Source organism: Salvelinus sp. IW2-2015, linkage group LG18 (genome assembly GCF_002910315.2).
Source record: "Salvelinus sp. IW2-2015 linkage group LG18, ASM291031v2, whole genome shotgun sequence".
Lineage (NCBI taxonomy): Eukaryota > Metazoa > Chordata > Actinopteri > Salmoniformes > Salmonidae > Salvelinus > Salvelinus sp. IW2-2015.
In genome coordinates, this window is record NC_036858.1 from 24,435,991 (window position 1) to 24,453,397 (window position 17,407).

A 17,407-nucleotide genomic window follows, 5' to 3' on the forward strand; every position below is an offset into this window, starting at 1 on the left:
CTGAGTAGCAGGAAGTTTACTCTGGGCACGCTTTTCATCCAAACATGAAAATGCTGCCCCTATCCATAACAAGTTAATAGAAGGAACCATGAAGCTGCTCTGTGACAGAGATTCTACAGGAGAATGACAGGCCATCCTTATGTGAGCTGAAGCTGAAGCGCAGCTGGGACATTCAGAAGACAATGTACAAATCAAATCTCATGAAATGGCTAAAAAGCTAAACAAATAAGTTTGAAATGGCCTAGTCAAAGTCCAGACCTAATTCCAATTGAGTGTTGTGGCAGGACTTGAAACGAGAGTTCATGCTTGAAAACCCACAAATGTGCTGAGTTACAGCGGTTCTGCATGGAAGAGTGGGCCACAATTCTCCACAGCGATGGGAGAGGCTGAATCACACTAGCAGGAAGCGTTTGGTTGGAGTCATTGCACCTAAAGATGGCACAACCAGTTATTGTGAGTAAGGGGGCAATTACTTTTTCACACAGGGGAATTGGATGTTGCATAACTTTGTTAATTAAATAAATAAAACAAGTATATATATTTTTTTGTAAACTCAGATTCCCTTTATCTAATATTTGGTTTTGGTTGAATATTTGATAACATTCAGTATCAAAAATATGCAAAAATATAGAAAATCAGAAAAGGGGGCAAATACTTTTTTACGGCACTGTAGTGTTTCAGACTTGGAATTTGCAGCCTCTAATGTGTGCCACTGATRCTGTTGTTTGAACTTGTTCTGATATCTGTTGAAGAGGCAACAATCAGGGTAGAAGCACAAATGAACAAGGTTTCGCATGAAGGTTTATACTATTAACATTTTTACTTTATTTTATAGTCAGTTACACATTGTGTCTGGGGAACTCAATGGATTGACTTGTCTGGTTGAAATATGAACTTCACATGAACAAAAGTACTGTCAAATGTATAGCCAAGGATTATTTAGAGTGAGTGAGTTTTGCTTGTGTCCACTTTTTAATCTCTTCTGAGCATGTCATTTKAACTCTGAAGTGCTCAATGGTGACCAWCATTGACGGAATTTACCATATAATAGACCACATATTACATATATAACCATGCTATAACTGTTGCAGTCTGTCATTTCAACATAACCTGCAACGCTGTCTCTTCAGAGGTCCAATCACAATACCCCTTATTTTCTAGCTGGTCCAATGATTTTGTGCAATGTTGCACATTCCACCAGGCGATGTGTACGTAATGTAGAAGCCATGCACTAACTTCACTTAARAATATSCCTTTTTATTACTATCATATTGTAGAAGGATGTACTTATGGGAACTTTTTTATTTATTTTGAAGGTCCTGTCTTTTTTAACCATMTTTTTTCATTAAAAGATACTTTGATCTCTTAATGCAGTTGCATATGTATTCAGTATCTTATGATACATTTCAGTAATGCAGTCAGTAKGGTTATACATATGTTATTACAAAGAAGAGTCTGACTACAAGTCACCAATGCTCTTCAAGGGACTCTTAAGTGCCTGGTAAATGAAGGATAATTAGCTGTTTTCCCTCCTTCCCTTTACACAATATCTAATCAAAATGTAATGGCCTTTTTTGTTTGTAAAGACCTTGCTTTTTTAAAATGGTTTTTAGTGCGAAATTGTTTTTTATGAAGGCTATGTGCTCACACTTAGGCCTGTTTTTGAATCCGCTTCAGCTAATTGCCACAGTAACCACAATGTATACAAGCTGCTACYAATAAAGTTTCATGTGTTTTTAAACAAGGTGTCTCGTCTTTCTAATTTCTGTGTTACATAGAACTCATTCTGATTGGCCCCATACACGCTCAAGTTGTGAAACTGATGTGCWACACGTTTTGCATGTACACTCTTAGAAGAAAAGGTGCAATCTAGAACTTAAAGGGGTTATTTGGCTGTCCCCATAGGATAACCCTTTGAATAACCTTTTTTGGTTCCAGGTTAGAACCCTTTTGGGTTTCATGTAGAACCCTTTCCACACAGGGTTCTTACATGGAACCCAAAAGGGTTCTTCTTACCTGAAACCAAAAAGGGTTCTCTGATGGGAACAGCCGAAGAACCCTTCTGGAACCCTTTTCTCTAGTAGTGTATGGTTGTGATACAATGGAGTGTTTTTCTGTACAAAAATAAGTACACTAGTGTTGTGGAGATGCCACACAATGGCTGTACATGTTTTGTGCAGACTAACCCTCCACTGTGTCACAAAAATATCAGTTGTGCCACAACCATTGTGTCGTGCATGAGTTGACCAACATCAATGTATGTGTACAGGGCCATGTCGATTGGAGATACTGAAGAGCCAGCAGTGTAAGGAACTTTGTAGAAGTTAAAGAAAGATTGTTTGACAAATGCCCCTCTGAGACTTTAGGGACGTGTCATTGTAGGCCTGTACTCTGTGGGTCTATAAGAGCTGTGTKGTCTCTGATGTGTGTTTACATGAATGGACGGTCACACAGGATCGAGGCTGGAGGCAACAGGATCTTGGGCTGACACAGAACTTTACACAGAACTTCACAGCCCCATGATGTTGCTACCTCTTCCTAGAAGGACAGAGCTTGAAAAAACAGGTAATGAGAGCCTAAGCAGTGTATAGTCCAGGCTATTAATGTACAGTACCATTCAAAAGTTTGGACACACCTACTCATTCAAGGGGTTTTCTTTATTTTTACTATTTTCTACATTGTAGAATAATAGTGAAGACATCAAAACTATGAAATAACATATATGGAATCATGTAGTAACCAAAGGAGTGTAAAACAAATCAAAATATATCTTATATTTGAGATTCTTCAAAGTAGCCACCCTTTGCCTTGATGACAGCTATGAACACTCTTGGTATTCTGTAAACCGAGGTAGTCGGAGGAAGTCACCTGGAATGGATTTCAATTAACAGGTGTGCCTTTTTAAACATTCATTTGTGGAATGTATTTCCTTCTTATTGCTTTTGAGCCAATCAGTTGTATTGTGACAAGGTAGGGGTGGTATACAGAAGATAGCCCTATTTGGTAAAAGACCAAGTCCATATTATGGCAAGAACAGCTCAAATAAACAGAGAAATGATAGTCCATCATTACTTTATGACATAAAGGTCAGTCAATCCGGAACATTTCAAGAACTTCTAAAGTTTCTTCAAGTGGAGTCGCAAAACCCATCAAGCGCTATGATGAAACTGGCTCTCAYKAGGACCGCCACAGGAAGGGAAGGCCCAGAGTTACTTCTGCTGCACGGGATACATTCATTAGAGTTAACTGCACCTTAGATTGCAGCCCAAATAAATGCTTCACATAGTTCAAGTAACAGACACATCTCAACATCAACTGTTCAGAGGAGACTGCGTGAATCAGGCCTTCATGGTCGAATTGCTGCAAAAGAAACACAACTAAAGGACACCAATAATAAGAAGAGACTTACTTGGGCCAAGAAACACGAGCAATGGACATTAGACTGCTGGAAATCTGTCCTTGGTCTSACGAGTCCAAATTTGAGATTTTTAGTTTCAACCGCCGTGTCTTTGTGAGACGCAGAGTAGGTGATCGGATGATCTCCACATGTGTGGTTCCCACCGTGAAGCATGGAGGAGGTGTGATGGTGTGGGGGTGCTTTGCTGGTGACACTGTCTGTGATTTATTTAGAATTCAAGGCACACTTAACCAGCATGGCTACCAAAGCATTCTGCAGCGATATGCCATTCTATCTGGTTTGCGCTTAATGGGACTATMATTTATTTTTCAACAGGACAATGACCCAACACACMTCCAGGCTGTGTAATGGCTATTTKACCAAGAAGGAGAGTRATGGAGTGCTGCATCAGATGACCTGGCCACCACAATCACACGACCTCAACCTAATTGAGATGGTTTGAGATGAGTTGGACTGCAGAGGGAAGGAAAAGCAGCCAACAAGTGCTCAGCATTGTGGGAACTCCTTCAAGACTCTTGTAAAAGCATTCCTAATGAAGCTGGTTGAGAGAATGCCAAGAGTGTGCAAAGCTGTATCATCTGTATACCACCCCTACCTTGTCACAATACAACTGATTGGCTCAAACGCATTTATAAGGAAAGAAATTCTACAAATTAACTTTTAGCAATGAATTTCCACCTGTTAATTGAAATGTATTCATGTGACTACCACATGTAAGCTGGTTGAGAGAATACCAAGAGTGTGCAAAGCTGCCATCAAGGCAAAGGGTGGCGACTTTGAAGAATCTCAAATATATTTTGATTTGTTTAACACTTTTTTTGGTTACTACATGATTCCATATGTGTTATTTCATAGTTTTGATGTCTTCACTATTATTCTACRATGTAGAAAATAGTAAAAATAAAGAAAAAACCTTGAATGAGTAGGTGTGTCCAAACTTTATTTAAAAAAAATACAGTTAAAAAAAATCTGGGGGGGGGGGGACTGATATGGGAGAGCTAGTTGGACTCATGCTTACAAATACTTTTTCCATTGAGTATTTGCATAGGTATAGAGGGTATTTAGGTGTAATACTGTGATCCTACTGTGCTCCCAATATTCTGTTGCCTGTGATATGTAGGCCTACTGCTTATCATTAATGATGACATTGACCCTTGATTGGCCTGATTTATTCTACAATGATCTACTGGGCTTGTTGTCCATGGCCMTYGATTGAAGGTTATTTGTGTAAGGAGGAGTGTTAATGATCTCTAATATGTAAAGTAATAACATTTTATTACTAAGTATTTAACAACATCCAATGTCGCTCATTCTAACAAGATTATGCCAAAATGATTTAGGCTATTACCATCAGATAAAGTATTTATCAAAATTTGGAACATGTAATGTTCAAATTCAATCTGCTTTTGAATTATTTTCTAAATGTGATATTTTAGATAGTACCACCATTTATTTAGCTATTTAGCTATAGTAAATTCTAAGACCCACTATCCTGTTCTTAGGCACAACACGTTTATTATTGTCTATAACACGTTTATTATACTATTATTATACCCCTTAATTKACTGTCTTGATACAAATTAAATACTATGCTGCTTTGAGGGCATGCATGTTTTGATATTTCAATATCTCAACGCATGACCACATTGACGTCGTGTACAGCGCAACCATTTTGGTATTTATTCTAATAAACATGCTCTATTGACCAATGGTAGCTCTACTGAGAACCTCATCGGCCAATCCGTAGACGACGCTTTGACTCGCCAAATAAGGAGAGACAACTCCATAAAAGGAAACATTGTATCTCTTTATAAGGAGGAAAGTAGTTCTTGGGTTGTAATATTAGTCCACTATCTGATACATTATTTCAAAAGGCATCAGGTTTGTGTGCAAATGCACGGCTAAAATACTGATATCCGATTAAATATTTGCAGCGTTTGTGCATTGAAGGCGGATACCGATGACACTTGAAGCGTTTAAGGTGTGAACTACATGACATGGCGGAGTAATAACTAATGCGCTCTACGCTTTTTCCTTTTTGAGAAATTGCTCGGAGTTTTGGAAATAGAGGAGGTTGAGCCAAGCTGTACCGGGCTGAAGAGTCCTAGGGGCAGCATCACTTTTGAAAGTTTACGTTGGTGGTTTCAAACAGACGCCAATTTCGCAATGTCCTCATTTTCGCTGTTTGTTTACCTTTTTGGTGGTTGGGTTGCATGAGCTGTGCCGTAATTTTACTAACACRCGCTCCAGCAGTCGGCTGGCGATTTCAGAGACCGGGTCCTCTAAATAGAATGTTACCAAGCCAGGCTGGATCAGCACCATCTGGAAACGGATCAGCGTCTGTCAGTGGTAACACAGGTCACGGTTCTGTGGTTATTGGGAGTGGAATTCGCCCCGTGTTGGTCAGAGCAGTGCAGACGACAACTGGGGTCAGCGACAGCACCGKTGCGGTTGGGATGTTGGGGGGCAACGGTCCAGAAGTGGGTCCAAGAGGTGGGGCAAGACCAGTGAGCGGGACGGGACTGACGACTCTACAGACCGCCGGCCATGGAGGCATCGGAAGTCTGAATACGGGAGTTGGGGTTCACGGAGGCAGCCGGTACGACCCAGACAAAAAGTGTGCGCCCATGGGGTGCAGTGGGTCAGACGCTGATTCGGACTCGGGGGATGATGACGACATGATGGGATCAATCAGAGACAACAGAAGAGGTGTAAAGCGGGAGAGACTGGAGATGGAGGCTGCGGTGACAGGGCAGGGGACTGGGGTACCACCGGGGGCTTATGGTTTAGTCCCCGGAGGTGTTGCTGGCGCAAAGCCGGGGAAGAAGACACGTGGACGTGTAAAGATAAAAATGGAATTTATCGACAACAAGTTGAGGCGATACACAACTTTTAGCAAGAGGAAGACAGGCATAATGAAGAAGGTGAGTAATCACAGTGAAAATTCCAGCTGTTGCATCTCTCATCACACGTGACACCCAGGTGTGATGGGACACTCATAGAGGATATTTAGGTGTAATACTGTGATCCTACTGTGCTCCCAACATTCTGTTGCCTATGATATGTAGGCCTACAGCTTATCATTAATGATGACATTGACCCTTGATTGGCCTGATTTATTCTACAATGATCTACTGGGCTTGTTGTCCATGGCCCTTGATTGAAGGTGATTGAAGGTGATTTGTGTAAGGAGGAGTGTTAATGACCTCTAATATGTAAAGTTATAACATTGTATTAGTGTGTCCACTCCAAAGTGTTACTTGGGCATGCATGATTTGGCATAGTCTATATACAGGCTGAAACTAATGCCTGCAAAATCGTGTAAATGATCCTTACAAGCCAGAACGTTGAATAAAATTATACGTGAACTTACTCCCGGGTGTCTGTGTGGTTTGTCCTTCGGCTGCTTGACATTTTTGACAAAATATCCACAAGAAAGTAGGCTATTGTTTTACCGACCTTTTTGAAGAGCACCAGGTATAATTAGGTTTATATTGGATATTTGGTTCTCTCAAATAGCTTTTGAACCAAGCGCTCCATGACAATGAATCAGTAGAGGATGGAGAACAATTGATGTGAATTTTAAATGTTTAATTTGGATTTCAATGTTATAAAAAAAAAAGTGAATTGTTCTTCATCCTCCCCTGATTCAGAATATTAAATGTTCATTGTCATGRCATGCTTGGTTCCATAGCTATTGACGAGAACTGATTTATCCAATATGAAACTAAATTTACCTCGTTGTGGAACTGAACCATATATCTACAGGCTCTCTAAAAAGTCTAGTAAACAATACTTTCCTGTGGATATTTTATCTCAAATTTCGAGCAGCTGAAGGACAAACCACAYGGTAGAGTAAGTTAAAATGCAATATTATTAAACATTCTGGCTTGTAAGGAACATTTACACCACAGGAGGTTGGTGGCACCTTAATTGGGGAGGATGGCTTGTGGTAATGGCTGGAGTGGAATGGTATCAAAGACATGGTTTCCATTCTATTCGCTCCGTTCCAGACACTATTATGAGCCGTCCTCCCCTCAGCAGCCTCTACTGATTTTAAACGATTTTGCAGACAYTAGTTTCAAGCTGTGTGTATACTAGGCTTGGGCGGTATCCAGATTGTCATGTCAACCATGTGCCATCCTGGGATATTCTGTAATACTGGCAATGAACACAAGGGGCACAACAAGTACATATAAAATCCCATAGCACTCTCTGACAAACTGTTAGCAGGGCAGATATCCCAGCTCATAAAGTGACTTATAAATGCTACTGACAGTTTGCTGCACACACAAAACAAATATTAGACCACAAGTCTCTTGATCCAGTTGGGGGGATTCTCTGCTGTTACCAAGAAGAGCTTGATTGCAAGAAGCTAACCACTTAGCTAGCTAGATAACTAATTACTAAGTTAGCAAACCAAATGCACAACTGTAGAGCATTTAGCACATTTTAGACAGTTAATAGTTATAAGATTAGGGATGTCATGACATCAAATGTTCAGGCTGCTGCACAGACCCTATGGACGCTATCCCATAATGACAGTAAAAACATGTTTTTATACATTTTTGCACATTTATTGAAAATGAAATACAGAAATATCTAATTTACATACAGTACCAGTCAAAMGTTTGTACAAACCCACTCATTCAAGGGTTTTTCTTTATTTTGAAGATTTTCTACATTGTAGAATAATAGTGAAGACATCAAAACTATGAAATAACACATATGGAATCATGTAGTAACCAAAAAAGTGTTAAATAAATCAAAATATACTTTAGATTATTAAAAGTCGCCACCCTTTGCCTTGATGACAGCTTTGTCCACTCTCTGGATGACCTCAACCAGCTTCATGAGGAATGCTTTTCCAACAGTCTTGAAGGAGTTCCCACATATGCTGAGCACTTGTTGGCTGCTTTTCCTTCACTCTGCGGTCCAACCCATCCCAACCATCTCAATTGGGTTGAGGTTGGGTGATTGTGGAGGCCAGGTCGTCTGATGCAGCACCAACACTCTCCTTGGTCAAATACACAACCTGGAGGTGTGAGGTCATTGTCCTGTTGGAAAAACAAATGATAGGCCCACTAAGCGCAAACCAGATGGGATGGTGGCAAATTCAATTGTTTGGGCATGATTTTAGAAATAAACACTTGGAAGGTCTCACAGTTGGCAGTGCATGTCAGAGCAGAAACTTTACCATGGGATGATCTCTGAGATATAATTGTGATGAGGCATATATGTGAATATATGGGAAGGGTATAAAACATAATTCAGAAATTGAAAAAATACGGAACTACCCAGACTTTGCCTAGAGCTGGAAGTCTGACTAAACTGAGTAACTGGTCAGGGAGGTGACCAATGACCACTCTGACAGAACTACAGAGTTCTTCGCTGAGATGGGAGAACCTGCCAGAAGGACAAGTCTCTACAGAGAATGGCCAGATGAAAGACACTCCTGAGAAAAGGGCACATGACAGCGCGTCTGGAGTTTGCAAAAAGGCACGTGAAAGACTCGGATCATAAGGCGACAGAACAATGACCCCAAGCATACAGCCAAAGCAATGCTGGAATTGCTTCAGAACAAGAATGTGAAAGTCCTCAAGTGGCCTAGCCAAAGCTCAGACTTGAATCCCATTGAACCTCTGTGGAAAGATTTGAAGATTGTTATTCATGCTGCTCCCCATCTAACTTAACAKWGCTTGAGAAAATCTGCAAGGAAGAATGGGAGAAGATCTCCAAATCCAGATGTGCAAAGCTGATACAGACATACCCAAGATGACTCAGAGCTTTAATCGCAGCCAAAGGTGCTTCTACAAAGTATTGTCTCAGGGGTGTGAATACATATGTAAATKAGATTTCTTGACCGACAATGCTGCAACATGAAGGCTGCTTGGCCTAAGGTGGAGGAGTCCTACGCTCACATCACAACCATTGGCTGTGCTGCTCATGCATTGAATCTGCTCCTCAAGGACATCATGGCACTGAAAACAATAGATACACTCTACAAGAGAGCCAAGGAAATGGTTAGGTATGTGAAGGGTCATCAAGTTATAGCAGCAATCTACCTCACCAATCAAAGTGAGAAGAATAAGARCGCCACATTGATGCTGCCCAGCAACACCCATTGGGGTGGTTTTGTCATGTTTGACAGTCTCCTGGAGGGGAAGGAGTCTCTCCAAGAAATGGCCATATCAGTCTGCCGATATGGACAGCCCCATCAAGAGGATCCTCCTAGATGATGTATTTTGGGAGAGAATGGTAAGCAGCCTGAAACTCCTGAAACCTATAGCAGTAGCCATTGCACGGATTGAGGGAGGCAATGCCATCCCGTCTGATGTTCAGACTCTGGTTGCAGATGTAAGAGACGAAATCCGTACTTCCCTGCCCACTTCACTGTTGCTCCAAGCAGAAGAAACTGCAGCTCTGAAATACATCAAAAAGCGTGAAGACTTCTGCCTGAAGCCCATACACGCCGCARCGTACCTGTTGGACCCCAAGTATGCTGGCGAGAGCATCCTGTCTGGTGCAGAGATCAACAAGGCCTATGGTGTCATCACTACTGTGTCTCGCCACCTTGGCCTGGATGCGGTCGAGGTTCTTGACAGTCTGGAGAAGTACACTTCCAAGCAAGGGCTTTGGGATGGAGATGCAATATGGCAGTCGTGCCAACATATCTCATCAGCCACCTGGTGGAAGGGACTTTGTGGATCTGAGGCTCTTTCCCCTGTTGCCTCCATCATCCTCYAAATCCCATCAACATCAGCCGCCTCAGAGCGCAACTGGTCCTTATTTGGGAACACACACACCAAAGCACGCAACAGGCTGACCAATACAAGGGTTGAAAAATTGGTGGCTATCCGGGCAAATTTTAGGCTTTTTGAGCCTGACAACGAGCCATCCACAACAAGGTTGGAAAGTGACAGTGAAGATGAGGCCTCAGTCTGATGTTCAAGAGGTGAACAATTTAAGGAGGTCCAGGGAGAAGACATGGAAGCCTGAGAGGAAGACAACCAAAGCTTTAGATTCTAGACTATCATTTTATGTTGAATTTTATGTTGAAAATGTTATTGTGAGATGCGATGGATCATTCAATATTCCCTTTCTTTTGTTGTTCAGTGAAATCATCCCATGTGAAGAGTCTTTTCATTTAATTAAAGTTACATTTCTAACTAAGTTGTTTTATTCTAACTAAGTTGTTTTTATCTATTGGAAGGATTAAATAATTTGCAATTATGTCCACTGATAAGGTAAAAGGTTTATGTTTCTGTCTTCATATGATATGGTAAATATATCCAATGCAAAAAATATTGACATTTTAAATGGTATTAATATTAATTTGCATAYGTTTCCGTTAATTCCCACGGAAAGTTTCCACCTCTGACTATTCCCCAAAATGTGCAACCCTAGTCAAGAGGTATGAATACTTTCTGGAAGCCCCTGTATATTACGCTACTTTCCATGATGTGTGTCTACAGAAGTGGACGTTTTGATCACATCGAATTGGGGGACTGGTTATCCTTTTTACCGCAGATTCGTGATGTTAGTATAAAAGTTTTAGTCAACATAGTGACACAATCAATTGCTTAAAATTGATCAATGTATTTGGTTTTGTTGAGTTGATCAAACGTGCTGGAACTTAGAACGCAGCTCTAAAAAAAAWTCTCAAATGGTACTGGATAATTCTGGGGGAGGTCTCTATAAAAGTTGTTGGCCACACACCAATACGGAGTTGACAGTCAAACTATCACTTAAATAGCAGCCAACTGTTGTCACTGTTAGTATCCTGTGGCGGTTTGTGATTCATTGAAGTTGACTAACAACACTTTTTTTCCCTTTTCCATGATGGCAGCCTCCCGAAATCAACGTCCGCCATTCCAAAATATAGATGGAAGCCTTCTACAATTTGTCAGCTAACCAACCATGTATAGGTTATTCCAAGTTTCAGTGTGGCCTTTGAATAATTTTAGTTTAAACAGCGCTACACTCCAAATGTTTGCCCACTGTACTATTGATTTCTGCGTAATATCGATGGAAGTGATTTAACAAAAGTTTTGGGTTAAACTTTCCATATTGGTGAGCCACTTGATTCAAAATGCAACAYTTCAAAATGTAGCTTGCTGTCTTATACAAATTGTCCTCTAACCAGTGATGTACAAAATTCTTTGAAGTACTTTAAATGATGTCTGCGTGTTGTAGTGTTCCCTTGGCTATCCGAAAATAAATAAAAAACAATAAGATTGTGCTGTCTGATTTGCATAGTATAAGCAATTTGAAATGATTTATACTTTTTGATACTTAAGTATATTTTTGCAATTACATTTACTTTTGATACTTAAGTAGTATTTTTCTGGGTGACTTTCACTTTTGCTTGAGTCATTTTCTATGAAGGTATCTTTTAATTTTAGTCAAGTACATTTGTGTACTTTTTCCACCACTGCCAAATTACCACCCCCCCCCCCCCGCCGTGCAATTTGATTTCAATGTGATAAGAGTGATTGACAAAAGTGTTGCGCTCCTCTTTCAGTTTTGGTGACCCCGTATCAGAATGCAACATTCTAAAATCTAGCTAACTGTTCGTTTTAAACAAATACAAGCAATATGATTACTATTATTGCACATGTGTAGGTTGTCGTCAACAGGAAGCATCAATGTATATTCTTAAGTTAAAAATGAACTTTCAACATTTAATTTCCAATGATATTGTACTTAATCAGGTAAAAACTGCTGAATGAGCTCAAAATCTTGTTGTGATTTTATTTTGATTTACCAGAAATCACCCAAACTGGTTTGCCCTGCCTAATACGATATCGCAAATATTTAGCTGTGAATTCCATACTGTAACTAGATCAGTGTGTGGTGCACAACAGTGAGTGAGTTACTCACAAGGCTCCGGTCTCTCGTCGTTGTGTGCTTGTAAACAAACGTGACTAGGGACTATCTCTAAGCCTCATAATGTGACTGTTGAAATAAAGAACGTTATCTGCTTTATCTCCTAACGTATTGCACAAGTTGACTGCAGGTATTTAATTTTAAAGTAGCTACAAATATTAAAAACTTCAAAACCATCCCGTGGCTATTTCCAAGTACCCCGGTATACCGTCCAAGCCTAGTGTGTGTGGGTGGGTGTGTATATACCAATTAATTGTGTGTGTGTGTTACAGCCTGATTAATCAGACTAGATGTTGCATTGCTTGATGTGTATGGGGCATCATCAAGTCCTGTGAGTCTGTAAAACTCCTGAGCGGCGCAGCGGTCTAAGGCGCTGCATCTCAGTGCAAGAGGCGTCACTGCAGTCCCTGGTTTGAATCCAGACTGCATCACATCCGGCTGTGATTGGGAGTCCCATAGGGTGGCGCACAATTGGCCCAGCATCGTCCGGGTTTGACCGGGGTAGACCGTCATTGTAAATAAGAATTTGTTCTTGCATGACTCGCGTAGTTAAAGGTAAAAAAAAAACATTGCACCTATAGCAGGGATCATCAACTAGATTTAGCTGCGTGCCATTTAAAAAATGTAATAAAACATTCAAGAGTGGCTGGTTAGGGGGATGGAACATAAATACAAATAATTTGTAGACTGCAAATTGACAGCAAGAAGCCCAAATGGATATCATTCAATCATTTCAAACTTTGCATCCATTTGTATACGATCACATCTCTCTATTATGCATGGAAAATACTTTGGAATAGATTTCAAAAATTATAATCACTTAGAGCTTGTTTTTAGTCTTATGTCCAACAATTWAAAAWAWATATTTTTGGAGGGCGCCGCCTCTGCCAGTTGGGGAGCCCTGACCTATAGGCTACACCAACACTGACCAAGAATGTCATCATGAGGTAGACTTCAACTTCCCTGTACAATATCCTTCCCTTGTGTCACTTTGACTTATATATCATTTAACCCGTGGAAGGCCCAATTCAACCCAAAATCCCACAGAATTTGCCATAATCTGATGTAATAAGACTCGCAGRCATAATGTGTAAAGAACCAAGTGGGACATGCCATCTCTGTCCTGGCACTGAGTGACTGGAAGTCACAACATTCATGTCTGGCTTTGTGTTTTAAAATAGACTAGAGCAACTGACATTTCTATTTATAACCACAACGTCACCTCCACTATACATCTCTGTGTCTGGTAGGCATAGTTGCAGTAACACACTTTTAATCTAAATGTAGAAATAGTATATTCTTAGCAAACTATTTTCAATTAGCATTTTTTCACATTTTCAAAGAGCAGTTTGTGCTCAGTATGTTTTAATGTTTCTCATTCAACCTTTTTAAAGTAGCTATTTGTATTTACTATCGATCCCCATTAGCTTAAAATGGTGTGAACCAAAGCAGCAGTTACACTTCCTGGGGTCCAGCAAARTGAAGGCAGTTTATACAATTTTAAAAACATTAAAATACATTCACAGATTTCACAACACACTGTGTGCCCTCAGGCCCCTACTCCACCACTACCACATATCTACAGTACTAAATCTATGTGTATGTATGTTATCGTGTGTGTATGCATGTGTCTGTGCCAATGTTTGTGTTGCTTCACAGTCCCCGCTGTTCCATAAGGTGTTTAAAAAAAAATCAGTTTTTAAATCTAATTTTACTGCTGGCATGAGTTACTTGATGTGTAATAGAGTTCCACGTAGTCATGGCTCTCTCTGTAGTACTGTGTGCCTCCCATAGTCTGTTCTGGACTTGGGGACTGTGAAGAGACCTCTTGTGGCTTGTCGTGGGGTATGCTTGCGTGTCCGAGCTGTGTGCCAGTAGTTTAGACAGACAGCTCGGTGCATTCAACATGATAATACCTCTAATAAAAGTAGTGATGAAGTCCACTTTCAGCCAGGAGAGATTGACATGCATACTATTAATATTAGCTCTCTGTGTACATCCAAGGGCCAGCCGTGCTGCCCTGTTCTGAGCCAATTGCAATTTTCCTAAGTCCTTTTTTGTGGCACATGACCACACGACTGAACAGTAGTCAAGGTGCGGCAAAACTGGGACCTGTAGGAYCTGCCTTGTTGATAGTGTTGTTAAGGCAGAGCATGGCTTTATTATAGACATACTTCTCTCCATCTTAGCTACTACTGCATCAATAMGTTTTGACCATGACAGTTTACAATCTAGGGTTACTCCAAGCAGTTTAGTYAACTTGCTCAATTTCCACATTATTTATTACAAGATTTAGTTGAGGTTTAGGGTTTAGTGAGTGTTTTTGTTCCAAATACAATGCTTTTAGTTTTAGAAAAATTTAGGGCTAACTTATTCCTTGCTACCCACTCTGAAACTAACTGCAGCTCTTTGTTGAGTGTTGCAGTCATTTCATTCGCTGTAGTAGCTGTAGTAGTGTAGTAGTGTTGAGTCATCCATATACATAGACACTCTGGCTTTACTCAGTCAGTGGCATGTTGTTAGTAAAAATTGAAAAACGCAAGGGGCCTAAACAGCTACCCTGGGGAATTACTGATTCTAACTGGATTATATTTGAGAGGCTTCCATTAAAGAGCACCCTCTGTGTTCTGTTAGACAAGTAACTCTTTATCCACATTATAGCAGGGGGTGTAAAGCCATAACACATGTTTTTCCAGCAGCAGACTATGCTCGATAATGTCAAAAGCTGCACTATAGTCGAACAAGACAGCCCACACAATCATTTATCATCAATTTCTCTCAGCCAATCATCTACTGCGCAAGCTTCCGACATACCTCACTTCTTTGTTGTTGAAGAATAGAGACATGAGTTACAAAACACATTCGCAGTGTTGGTTAACTCATGAGGTTCTTCGGGTCTCCACCAAATTGTGTAGATCCGCTTTTAGTTTTGATGTGCCCTACTGCTGGAACAATCTGCAGATCTCTTTGAAATGGGATGTTCTGGTGCTGCTCAAGCAGTTTAGGGTATTAATTGAAGACCTGGTAGCTGAGAGATGTAGAGATGTTATCCATGATTTGTATGTTTGTGTATTTTAACTGTTGCTTGTATTCTGTAAAATTGTAAAATGCAGGGCTCCCTTGTAAAATAGACCTTTGTCTCAATAGGACTCCCTGTTGAAATAAAGGTGTACATTTTTAATTTATTTAAATATTTTACAATTCATATGTCTGAAGCAGATCAATGCTTTGTTGAGACAGCAGTTCTCCAACTGTTATCTTTTGTGAGCGAGAACAGTTGTCTCAACAAAGTGCTGACCTGCTTCAGAGTCCCATGCAGTGCAGACATTCTTTTTTAAGATTGTGTCATCAAAATAATTGCAATGCCACTCTTTGCATTGTTTGATCTTTGTAAAAAGGTTGAGTTCTGATTGATGAGCAAGTCCCTGCCTTGCTTGTGCTTGTTTCCTTTTGGCATCCTCCACTGTTGCCGTGGAAACTGAGGTTTCTGTATATTGTACAGTAGGCAGCAGCATGACTGGTTGTCAAAACCAGAGTGCACAGAACAAAGTATGACAGCATTCAGCAGTTTGTTTCAGATCTCTGAGGGTGCAGGCCAGGGCAGTGTAAAATGGTTGAAATTAATGGATTTCTAGATCTGAAATCTGCCTCTGGTTCAGAAAAGGATCTGCAGGCTCATTCAAAGGCATGTCAAGCCTGCACACCCTCTAGCAAGTCTATTTCTTTACTACTGCTCAAAATKTTCATGCCCCTGAGCTTTAATGTATAGATAGATCTGAATGACTGTTCATCACCACAGTGCTAATTTGTGTGACTGCCTCAATGGAGCCACATGCCCCAAAGCTTTACATGTAAATCAAATACAATTTTATTAGTCACATGCGCCGAATACAACCGGTGTAGACCTTACAGTGAAATGCTTACTTATGAGCCCCTAACCAACAATGCAGTTTAAAAAAATGTAATAAGAAGTAAAAGTAAAAAGTAATTAAAGAGCAGCAGTAAAATAACAATAGCGAGACTATATACAGGGGGGTACCGGTACAGAGTCAATGTGTGGGGGCACCGGTTAGTTGAGGTAATATGCACATGTAGGTAGAGTTATAAAAGTGGCTATGCATAGATGATAACAACAGAGTAGCAGCAGTGTAAAAGGGGTGGGGGTTGAAATGCAAATAGTTTGGGTAGCCATTTTATTAGATGTTCAGGAGTCTTATGGCTTGGGGGTAGAAGCTGTTTAGAAGCCTCTTGGACCTAGACATGGTGCTCCGGTACCGCTTGCCGTGCGGTAGCAGAGAGAACAGTCTATGACTAGGGTGGCTGGAGACTTTGACCATTTTTAGGGCCTTCCTCTGACACCCCCTTGTATAGAGGTCCTGGATGGAAGGGAGCTTTGCCACAGTGATGTACTGGGCCGTACGCGCTACCCTCTGTAGTGCCTTGCGGTTGGAGGCCGAGYAGTTGCCATACCAGACAGTGACGCAACCTATCAGGATGCTCTCGATGGTGCAGCTGTAGATGATTTTTGAGGATCTGAGGACCCATACCAAATCTTTTTAATCTCCTGAGGGGGAATAGGTTTTGTTGTGCCCTCTTCATGACTGTCTTGGTGTGCTTGGACCATGTTAGTTTGTTGGTGATGTGGACACCAAGGAACTTGAAACTCTCAACCCCGTCGATGAGAATGGGGGTGTGCTCGGTCCTCTTTTTCCTGTAGTCCACAATGATCTTCTTTGTCTTGATTACGTTGAGGGAGAGGTTGTTGTCCTGGCACTACACGGCCAGGTATCTGAGGCTGTCTTGTCGGTGTTCAGGACTACCACTGTTGTGTCATTGGCAAACTTAATGATGGTATTGGAGTCGTGCCTGGCCATGCAGTCATGAGTGAACAGGGAGTACAGGAGGGTACTGAGCATGCACCCCTGAGGGGCCCCTGTGTTGAGGATCAGCTATGCGGATGTGTTGTTACCTACCCTTACCAGTTACAGAGGGAGGTGTTGGTCCCAGGGTCCTTAGCGTATTGATGAGCTCTGAGGGCACTATGGTGTTGAACACTGAGCTGTAGTCAATGAACAGAATTCTCACATAGGTGTTGCTTTT

General features: G+C 40.9%; 1 protein-coding gene across 5 annotated transcripts in view; it reads left to right on the forward strand.

The window, feature by feature from the left end:
- The first annotated feature begins 5,227 nt into the window (after positions 1-5,227).
- The window catches only part of LOC111978606 (serum response factor), a 66,114-nt gene continuing 53,934 nt past the window's right edge, over positions 5,228-17,407 (forward strand). For 4 of the 5 annotated variants that reach the window (XM_024008744.3, XM_024008745.3, XM_024008747.2 and 1 more), the window contains exon 1: positions 5,228-6,342. In XM_024008744.3, the coding sequence (XP_023864512.1) occupies positions 5,632-6,342 (711 nt within the window). In that variant the 5' untranslated portion in view covers positions 5,228-5,631. The remainder of the gene's footprint in view (positions 6,343-17,407) is intronic. The other variant, XM_024008746.3, reaches the window with a different exon arrangement.